Source organism: Limulus polyphemus, unplaced genomic scaffold (assembly GCF_000517525.1).
Source record: "Limulus polyphemus unplaced genomic scaffold, Limulus_polyphemus-2.1.2 Scaffold269, whole genome shotgun sequence".
Classification (NCBI taxonomy): domain Eukaryota; kingdom Metazoa; phylum Arthropoda; class Merostomata; order Xiphosura; family Limulidae; genus Limulus; species Limulus polyphemus.
Window position 1 is genome coordinate 179,778 of NW_013665879.1, and position 11,886 is coordinate 191,663.

Consider the following 11,886-nt stretch of genomic DNA (forward strand, 5'->3'; position numbering starts at 1 on the left):
AACTGGACCTCCCTTGAACCTAGACTTCGAGATTAAACAATTCTCGGAATACGAAGTTTATTTACTAGTACAGTCACCAAGTCAACCAATAACGACGTAACTCTAGAGCGGTAATCAAACGAACTAATACAGTTAGTGGTTCTTTAAACATGGTTCAGCTTGCTCCAGGGGTTAGCGTTCCGGACTATGGGTCTAAGGGGCAGCGTTTAAATCCCGTTACAGCAAAATAACAATAATAATCATGCTCAGAACTTTGGGGTCATGAGTGCGTTAGGAGAGAAAAGATCAAATCCTACTGTTCTGTCTGATAAGAGTAGCCAAAGAGTTTAGTCTATGGTTTGTGGACTTGTGTAATGTTTGTTATTATAAATAATAATTATCAACTTGTTCAAACAGTTTCACTTGAAATGTATTTAGAAAATAATAAAAAAGGTTATATTCTTTTTTCTAGATTCGAGTGTTCCGTTATATACTTTTACACAAGCATATGTATGTTATTTTTTATCGATTAAGTTGATTATGTTTCGTAATATCTATTTCTAGATATTTTTAGACATCCTACTTTGATACTTAATTAGGCGGCTGAAGAGGAGAATAACAACGAAGTGGTTCCAATATTTCGATTGTAATTATATATATATCAAGCCGGTGTTAACTTTTAAATTCACTTGTCCGATTTAAATTAGTGCCATATATTTCCAATGTTTCAGAGCTTAAAAGCTTAAACTTTAAATCCCACGCGATATCTAAAATATTGAAGTGTTTTCTAGAACTTAATCAAGACTTTAAAGAAAACCGGTATGTATTTTTCGGAGGTATAGTTTACTCTTATGAGAAGATTCCAGCGTGGTGTTTTTCATTCTTCTATGGGAAAAAAACCTTATTTCGCATTGATTCTCAAAGGTTCTAGCTGAAAGCAATCTGTAAAAAGTCAATTTTCGGCCCTAGAGACACCTTAACGAAACATAAATGAAGTATAAAGGTGTCTGGGATTCTTTTTCTTTATGTAGCCAACAAAATTTTACTTATTTGTTTTTTTCTCTCAGGTACGTCCAAACCTCGGAAGTGCTTTGTTCAATCTAGCGTTGCTTTTATCAGGAGAAAGCAGACCACTGGAAGCTTTTGTCTATCTTAAACGACTTCTACAGGTATGTGTTTACATTTTATTATACAATATGTTTTGCAACTGAAGAACATGGGTTGTTCCTCTTGTAAACTAGCAATTTTAAATGACCAGTAATCTAATGAATTTTATCCTTTATATAAACTTACCTAGTGATTGAAGTTCATCAAAACATTCTGTTATTAAGTATTCTTTTCGTGTGTGTTTGAAATTACCGTAATAATGTATTTTCTACAGTAATTCGTTTTGATAAATATCAACGAATGTGTGTGTAGATGGTACCTGTAGCTAACCAATACTGGATATTGTTTATTGCTTGTTTTGTTTTTTAGCGCAAAACAACGCACTGATATATCTGTGCTTTGTCCACCACTATTGTAAGTTCGTAAACTTTCCGCTGATCCACCGGAGGAATAATATTTATTAATAATTAAAAAATACATAAAAAATAAATTCAGTTCAATTGAAAAATAAAAATGAAACCTCCACAGGGTTTCAAATAATTAAGTGAACATATGTTGTATTTTCAGTAACAACATAAACAATTTATTGCGAATCGGAAGGTGCATTGAATTAAATTATTAAAATGCAGTAATAGTTTTTCTAATTAATACCGTGTGTTCAGGTTTTCCAATCATCACCTTGCTAAAAATAGAATCCCCTATTGATGTCTCAACGGTAAACTTAAGGGCTTATATAACACTAAATTTTGAGGTTCTATCCCTGAAGAGGCATAACACAGATAGCTCATTGTACAGCTTTGTGATTAACAAGTAACAAGAAATCAGATACAGATTACTAGAAAAAAAGTTACAAACTCTTTCTGTTAATACGTAAGGAATAAACAGTGAACGTGAGCTTGTGGAGATATGAGTGCTTCACTTATTTTCCCAATTCTAAATAGCCGGAAGAACTTAAATCTGATTACCTGAACTAAGACATTCATTTTGGGCAATAAAAAGTCCATCGAAATATTAAACTTCATGCATGACTGAATGAAGCGAATTAATCTCTTTACTGAAGTGAATATTTGGCAACTATCTAGTAACACATTGGAACATTTTACAGCATGGTGGCATTATGTAAGAACAGGTATGCCTTTAAGGCATAATTCATTTTGTGTCATGGATTTAAATCCCACCATAATCTCTGTTACCATCATGAACAAAATGCTGTGTATCAAAGGATCACTGATAAATATCAAACAACACTACTTTTAATGCTGTAGAGCCTGCGACCTCATCTTTGTTCCTATATGTATATATTATCATGGAGTCGGTAGGCTCTCTCTCTCTCTCTATATATATATATATATGTGTGTGTGTGTGTGTGCGTGTGTGTGTGAATGTAGGGATGGCCAAGGTACTCAATAGACATAATACAAATATGCACACTACTAATCAACAATGACCGAGAGTTTTACCTTAAAAGATGATCGCCAACAAGCCCGAAAACAAGGAAAGAAGCCATCGCTAAGATACCAAACCAGAAAGTGACCAACCCACCAAATTGTTCATCTTTCTTTTTCTTCTTTTTCAATCGAGATAACTCTACAACTACTTTATCACTAACGTCAGTTTAAACCTAAGACCACTCTATGTGTTTCTGGGCAGTGCACCATGTCATCGCTTAGCCGTAATTACTAGTATTAATTAAAATAAAAATCATAATTCTAGTGAACGATGTTACCATTACTTCTTAAAGTTAGCTTTATTGGAGAAATCTAGTGTTCCTTTAAAAACCTTAGATACAGGGTGAAACAGGAATTCCAAGCCAATAATAGATGAACATTAGATGACTATAAAATGTAGAATGCTCAATGCTTTTTACACTATACAATTGGTGTCCTTAGAGAGTCAACCCCTATATTATGTATGAAATGAAGGAGTAGAAAAAAATCAATAAACATAATATTAAATTTTATTACACACATTCATAGAATACACTAACTTTAAGTCAGGGGAATAAAACGTCACAAAACAAGTAATAAAAAACATTTTGTAAATGCCAAATTATGTAGAAATGGCAGCCCCAAAAATAATTCAAACAAGAATATAAGGATGATACAGCTATGCATAGATCATTCCAATATAAGTTTAGATATTAAAATTTAATGCTACACTGTCAAATGCATACTTGACTCTAATATTAGTGCAGTTGGAAGTTATATATTTCTGACTATTGGTATGCAATTTGTTTACCATAATATCATGGTCATGTCAGGGTATGCATCACTGTAGTATAACTAACAGCCTATGACTTACGTACAAGGAAAACCAAGTTGAGTCAAAACATATCTTGATTATTACAGACTCTCGCTACGAGATAGGTCGAATTGACCAACCTCGTAAACATTTTGTACTCGTATAACAGTATAACATTAAATTGTAATTTTGAAAGTCTTTTATGGATGATCTATGTATAGCTGTGTTATTCTTATATTCGTGTTTGCATTCTTTTTTGGCATTGCAATCCCTACATTATTTTACATTTATAAAATGTTTATATTACTTGTACTAAAATGTTGCCTAGTGGTTAGTGTACTGAACTATAAATCCGAGGGTCTATGATTCACGTTCTGTTGCCACGAAATTGTGTTTCACCCTTTGGGGCGTGGGTATGTTTTAAGAGTCATTGTCAAATACACCTATTCCATTCAAGTAGCCCACGAGTTAGCGGTGGGTGCTCTTGACTCTCTACCTTCCTCTAGTCTGTCAGTTCAAAATTGGGGATGATTAGCGTAGACAGCCATTGTGTAGCCTTGTGCGAATATCCTAAACAAATAAAGAATACTAAATTTTTTTCTCTTCTTATAGAGTCAACCAGATCATGGGAAGGGTTTGATTCTGATGGGAGACATATACATCAATCATTTTGGAGATCTGGGAGCAGCGGAAGAGGTAACTTCTACAGATCTAGTTATCGTTTTAATCTTTGCATTGTACATAACGAACTTCTTTCTTTGATATCAATCTCCGTACCTGGAAGTCGATGTAGAGAGATTGGAGAACTATGCTTTTCACTTAAATTCTAATTTTCACTGTTGCACATAAGTTTTAGATCTATACATTTATGCATAATTATCATTCTATCTGTTTATAGCCATCTCAATATCTATTTGTATATATATATCTATTAATTTGTGTTATCCGTTTATTTGTTTATCTCCCTATATTATTCGGATATGGTTTAGTGGCTAGCTAGTTGGTCTTCGTATCGTAAGGTCTAAAGCTCGCACCGCGATGCCTCTGGACACGTTCTGAGCTTTCAGTTGTGAGTGCGTTATAATAGTGACAGTCAGTCTCGTTATTCTGCTCAAGTTCAAACGAAATCCTTTATGTCGGCAGTTGCTACTGAGTGTGTGCCTTTTCTCTAGTCAATAGTTCAAAATTAGAAACAGCTATACCTGAACTATAGCGCTTTTTGATCTTACTGTTTGGCCTATGTGTCGCATAAGGTGTTGTTCAGATTGAAAATATTGAATACCAGTATTGATCTATCTATATATATATATATCTGTCTCTCTATCTAAGTCATGCGGTGATTTTGACTTCCACATAACAGGATACTTTCTATCCAATATACCCAAAAATGTCGAAATGGTTTTATGATATTGTTGAATTTATCTGATTGATTCTGAAACTTCCCGTCATGTATCAAATGAACAACAACCTTTCTCAGCCATATTTCCATTTCTTTAAGAATAAAAATAAAATCTATAGGGAATGGATTTTTGTTGTTGTTGTTATTTCTATTAAATTACTGCTATTAGTATTTTACGTGTCTCCAATGATTGAGTTGCTTGAAATATAATAATGCTTTTCGTTATGAGTGAGAAGTTAGCTAATTAATATTATTTCTGTTTGTTTGTTTATTTTAACTCGTTTTATACAGTTAGATAACTCCTGTGCAAAATTCTAGTTGTGCTTAGGAAATTAATTTCTTAAAAATGATATATAATATTTCAAACTAATGTATTCAAAAGCTGTTGATATGGTAGCATATCAAATATTCACTTCCTTGTGGGGTAGGGCTGAAAAAATAAACTTGGCACCTAAGAAGCAAATCGTTTGAAATCGTAGCTTTTTGGGAGCGACTTGGACATGACATTTAATTTTAATACTTCCCGGCCGGAAGTTTCTCTTAGACAGATTAAATTGGGTGAGGATTCCGTCAAAGATAAGAAGCTTATCTCTTTGTTGTTGTTTAGAATGGCAAAGCTTTCAAAGATAACTAAATATATTCCGGTAAATTCCTGCTTAACACTACAAGCGACCTGAAACTTTGGACTTAACACAAAATTCCAAACTATTTTCTACAATAACGTTTATTCCGCGCTATAGAAAAGAAACAGACGTACATATATAAGAAGTACTCTTTACAGATTTTTATTTAGTTATATGATTTTGTATTGTTAACTTCGACCTACCAGTAATTAGTTTTGGTCTTTCTGCGCTTCTAGTGTTACATGAAAATCCTCCAATCAGATCCCGGCAATATCCAAGGCCTGCATAATCTGTGTGTAGTGTACTACCGACGACAACGTTTGGTGGAGGCCGAGGCTTGTTTTCAGAAAGCACTTAAGCTCAGTCCGAATACAAAATACATCCGACAACATCTAGAGGTAACAAGACGTCAGCTCCGACAGATGGCAGCACAGGTCAATGAAAAAGATCATTTAAATAACATGGACGTACCACGTGATTCAGGTGTTCTTCAGCAGCTACCATCGTCTCCAGCGTTCAGGTGATCTGAAGACTAATATAAGATGTCTGTTGTCCAGAAAGCAAATAGTACATGATTAAAACTACAAAGATATAAAATCATCAACTTGCATTAGGTATTCGTGAGATGGGGCAGCCATATTTACTGTACTTGTCTTTATGAACGAAAATATTAAAACATTAATGCATTAAAAACATGGAAAGTTATAAGACTTACTTGAGAGGAGTTTTTCCTTTAAGAAAATGAAGAAATGGGTCGGAAAGTATACAAAAATGTGCCAACATTAGATATTCAATTCAAGCCCTTAACCTTTACAGGTATTTGTTTTATTTTACTAAATTATTAAATGGTGTTTTTCAGTGCAGTAAATATTCCCAGTATGTGATCATGACACCTTTCTTAAAAAATACAAATGTTTCCATGATAATTAATGGAAACTGTGATAATTCGTCTTTTTTTTTTTTCGTGAAAACTAAAAACCTGTTCACATAAATTCTAACATTTTACAATAATATTTTATAGTCGCACATGAAACTTTAATAATAAAAGTTAAAATTTGTTGGTAAAAGTTAACTCTGCCTCTATAAAAGTTGAAAAAATTATGTTCTTTTATTTTGTAAATGTATTTTTAAGTACAACATAATGTGAATCATGAGACAAGAATCTGGTAACGAGAAAATTTTTTAAAGACACTGACTTTACGAACGGGCACAACTTCAGTAAATGAACGACCTCTAATAACAATATTTATAAAATTTACATGATTCCTCTAGCCAGGCCTAGTGGCTAATGTGATGCAGCTCGGAAGATCCAAGGTTTGAGTTCTGATATGCTGTGTTATAAAAGTGACATCAATACCGCTATTCTGTTAAAAATAGTTGTATAAGCGGCGAGTGCTACTAACTGGTTGCCCTCCCTCTTGCTAGTAATTTAAAATTATTGACCGCTATGTCTGAACCTTGAGGTTTTCTAACTTAGCCATTTAGCCAAAGTGATGTCCACATTGAAAATACCTAAATACCGTATCATTCCGATACCTTTCAAACTCATAACATTATTTGAAAAAAAAAAAGTTATGGGATAAACATTGAAAGTGGTTTAAAAAGTTCAGGAAGTTCACAAAATAATTGCACCAAATGAAAATGCTATAATTCCAGAACGACTACCATAGAGTATGACAGTATAACTGTGGAAATTCTTGATATGTGATCGAGATAGGTGGCGCTTCAGTTGAAAATGTGCACCAATCTGAGTACAATTTTATAACTCACCCCGAACTACAGCAGAAAACCGTTTACATATTATTATTCCAATAACCTTTCAGCCACAGCACACACTTCGTATTTATGTAATATGAAGTATCTTGGGGCTATGTCAACAGATAGTCAGATTTGTTTAATCAACGTATTTTTACGTAACACATCTAGAGGATAGAACCGAAACTAACGGTCGCTTGATGTGATATTTTTTATTATTGCGTGTATAACCAGATTAAATTTAAGAATGTAAGGGTTAGCTTTTCATTCGTATTTACCCAGTATATAGTGTTGAACAACAAACGATTCCGATCATCCAGTTTTGATTAGCTAAAGTGTCATTGTTTGGAAAGGTCCTTGTCCTCTTTAAAGAAAAGAACAACTGAATTTGTGTCTGATTACTGATTAATAAATTCAGTTGTCATTTTTCCTGAAGTGAAGCAAATGACAAATTAAATACAAGAACATAATATGTATATATGACAACAACATTAAATGTAAAATTCTGATAGTTCAGTAAGTGAATTAACCAATCAAATTAAGCCAATTATATCTATTAAACTTTGTTGTTTTTCAATTATTGTTTCAGTAATTTATAAAAGACATGTAATATTATCAACATCATCAAACAAAATCTTTCATAGTAATTATAATCAAGTTGATTCATTTGTATTATGTAGATATTCAAACATATATGTTGTTGAAGTAGACTTGTGCTATGATACGAAGCTCAACAGTGCTAAAGTGTTTGGGTTACAACTGAAAAGAAAATAGCAAAAAAAAGTTTTCACAGAGATTGTTTCACATCCGCCTTCAAAGTTAATAGATTCTTATGCAGTCACTAATTCTTAAAAAATCCATAAATTTAACTCATAGATTCGAAATCTGTCTCAAGTTTTATTTGTCACTTTCATCTGACATTCGGCCATGCGCTTGATTTTGACATTATGGCCTTCTAATTCACTGACAGTTAAAAAAATAAAGCACAAAGCCTTTAGAAACAAGCAACAGCTTCCAACATGTCTGAGTTGCTATGCTAGGGTATGAAACCATTAAAGGAAGTGAACAACAGTGAACGACTCTAAGACTTATTTGCTTTTATTTTCTCAAATAAGACAGCCGTTAGAACCTATTACCCGATAACAATTTCGATTTTTATGTCGTCTGATTTTCGTCTTTCGAACTCGAATTAATTTTCTATAGTATATTTTTCCATAATTTCTAGAAGGTGTAAAAGTATGTTAATTTTTATAATATCCGTGATGTAATTTCACTGAAATAAAATTTATTAATTACTTTGGTTTTTTATACTATAATAATTTTGATTTTTTTTTGGCGCTTTACACCTTTTCGAGAAAATCGTGGAAATACAAATAAATGGAAAAGAAATTTGATTAGTTTACATTTCAAAACACCTTTTTTTTTCCTGGAATTAAAATCGCATAAGATTCGTTTTTTATGTTTTGTTTTAAGATCTAAAACATAATACTAGTTTAGAATTCATTTGAAAGTACCGAGGTTATGAACAATGTAAAATTACCATGACTGTTGTGGAAGGTTTAAGTCGTGAATCGTGTCCATTAATAGCGTCAGACAGTCGCTTAAAAATTAGTTTCCTATCGTCTTCCAGTGCTCTTCCACCTTTTGATTAACATTATCAAAAAATGGAAAATAAAAGTCTGATATAATGCCGTTACATCCATCAAAAAGTAAAGCTACCTAAATCAGTTCCTCAGATTAAAAATGCTTCTGATAATTGAAATCAGGAATGCCGATCATCTATTTTCACGGACAATAAAACCCAAAATGAAACTTATTTGCATAGTTTTATTGTAATCTCGTTACCTAATCATGATGTATTTGACTTTTGGTCAGAGAAAACCTACTCCCGGAAAAGTAGTCGTATTTTTTTGCGGTATTGTTACATCATATAACGCTGAGGTGTATTGTAACTAACAATTATTACTACACAATCGACAATAGCATATGGTAAGTAAGATAAAACCAATAACAGATAGTCTGGTATCATAAATGTTAAAGTGCTATGCTGATTAACATTATTTCTACTATTAACGTAATCTGTGTATGTGTTTTTAGCGTTTATATATTAATCTAATGTAACTAATTTTCAGCAATTATATATAAATAGGCGAAAGCGCACGCAGTTTCGAGAAGTATTATTGTGGATAATTTCTTACTACGTTAAGACGTACTGGAATTTATAAACTTTCCCGGTAGTTTTATAGTTGCTCCTAACTTTTCCATTGTTATTTATTAAACCGGCAATGCTATAGTTCCCAACAAAGCGCTTTGTTTATGTTCAGCAGGAACTTTAGATAAAAGACCACTCATAAATATATATATATATTTTTCTTTATGGTATTTTAAATTTCAACGGTGCACCTTATTAAGCGCCATGTTTTGATAGCAGATTAATCTGTTCACGGTACATCAGTTGTAGCTAAGCAACAACCTCCAGCTGAACGGTATAGTTTTCACCAGGCCACGTTGGTCAATGTTTCGGAAAGTCGCAGTGATAAGTTTGACCATTTCTCATCGCTAATGTGCGTTAGTACTTCTTTCCACTTACTGTATGTACTGTTTCCATAAGTGGAAGTACGTGTTCGGAAAACATTTGACAAATTTCATCCATATTTGACACTTATATTTTGCAATGTGAAATATTTCTAGAGGAACGTGTTGGAGTTGAACATGATGCAAGACACCTATATTGTAGGCGTTATATATATATATTATATATACTTATTCTACTGACATAACTCTACTAGTGCGACATGCGTTTTGAAACGTTACTACTCTGTTAGTAACCATGGTTATTCTGTATAATACTTCACGCAAGCCCACTGGGATCAGCGTGTGAAAAAGTGAAGTCTCAAATGTAACTTATTTGTCAAAGAGGCACTAACTTACATCTCTTTCTAGCTTTCTGCATCTGAAAATTGAAAGTAGAAATCTTAAGGGAAAAAAATCGTTATTTTTATCTTCACCACTAGTTATATGTCTAAAAAAAAAGTATTTGGTGGAAACTTGTGCTGTATTGGCTTATGGTAACCTTGTAAATTTCATAAAGGGATAATAAATAATTTGTTAAAAAGTAGTGCTAATACATAGCTTATTAAATGTGTGAATATTAGATAATTATGTAAACGTCGGAATAATAAATAGTTTATTTTCGAAAAGATGGATATACTAGAGATTCTATGAAGACATGGGATATCGAATAGTTTGTGAAAACGCATATACCAGTTAGTTTGTGAAAACGCGAGGATACTAGATTTTTTATGTAAACGTGGAGATGCTAAATAATTCATAAAAACATAAAGATACTAGATTTTTTATGTAAACGTGGAGATGCTAAATAATTCATAAAAACATAAAGATACTAGATAATTTGTGAAACAAGGGGTCACTAAATAATTCATAAAAACGTAAAGATACTAGATAATTTGTGAAACAAGGGGTCACTAAATAATTCATAAAAACAGGGGATACTAGATAATTTGTGAAACAAGGGGTCACTAAATAGTTCATAAAAACATAAAGATGCTAGATAATTTGTGAAACAAGGGGTCACTAAATAATTCATAAAAACAGGGGATACTAGATAATTTGTGAAACAAGGGGTCACTAAATAATTCATAAAAACAGGGGATACTAGATAATTTACGAAGATATGGGGATGCTAGATACTGTATGAAAATACGGGGATTTCAGATAATTCATGAACATGTGGGGTACTAGTTTGGAAGCTGATTATATTATGAAAACGGGGGATACTCTATAGCTGATGAAAATGTTTCTGGTAATATTTATATTAGAGGCTTGAAGTTGTATTTGTAGTATGGTGTAGTGTCTTTAGAAATAGTAGTTATAAATGATTTATTTTACGATATATGGTGATTTTAAAAATTCCTCTGTGGTGGCTACAAAAGCAAAGTAAACGTTTTTGTTAAGTGTGTGTCTGCTTTGATATGTTTCAATTTGCTTTTGTGTATAAGTAACACTTGTTATTTGCAGTTGGGAAATATTAAAAGTGTACATAAATTTGCTTGCAAAATACAATGTATTTTTCAGCATTAAACTGCTGTAAATTTGAAAATGTATACCTAATTTTCTGTTATTCTGTTTATTACAAATAATGTGTTGTGAAGTTTGTAAGGTGGTCTGCCAGAAACACGATTTTCAACACACTGACGTAACATATATATAAAGTTGAGTTGTATATTTGATACAGGAAATCTACTTTTTCATTGATCACTGTTATTATTATTATTTCACTATGAATCATTACGTCAGTTTGCGATCTATTTATGAGTATACTTGTGATAAAGACGTCACTTTCTATAAGTGCAACGTGTTTCTGTTTTAAATATATATATATATACATACGTAATCTGGTACCTTCTTCCGTAACTACAAATAAACTTATACTTTCATCGAAAACTTTAATTGGTGTGCCCTTTCTTTCACTGTAATATATAAATATGCATATTTAATTTTGTACAATTACATTGAGCTCTAAAACGATGCTATGAGTAAATTCATTCGGTACATTAACATCCACTATTTTATCATAATGAAGAAACACGAATGGAACGAAACAGGATCTTCACATAATTTCGAACAAAAAATACTAGTGTCGTCTATATAGGTTTGATAGATAGAATATAGGTACAGACTATGCACATACACACACACACACATATAACACCTAGGAAAAAAGTTAAGCACCCCCAAATATTTTTCAGGATTGCTTATTGA

The 11,886-nt window shown here is 32.3% G+C and overlaps 1 protein-coding gene across 1 annotated transcript in view; it reads left to right on the top strand.

The window, feature by feature from the left end:
• The window catches only part of LOC106456895 (transmembrane and TPR repeat-containing protein CG4050-like), a 108,290-nt gene extending 101,968 nt beyond the window's left edge, over positions 1–6,322 (top strand). The window contains exons 19-21 of the mRNA XM_022382681.1: positions 1,047–1,148; positions 3,940–4,023; positions 5,586–6,322. Coding sequence (XP_022238389.1) covers positions 1,047–1,148; positions 3,940–4,023; positions 5,586–5,873 — 474 coding nt within the window. The 3' untranslated portion in view covers positions 5,874–6,322. The remainder of the gene's footprint in view (positions 1–1,046; positions 1,149–3,939; positions 4,024–5,585) is intronic.
• Positions 6,323–11,886: the final 5,564 nt, after the last annotated feature.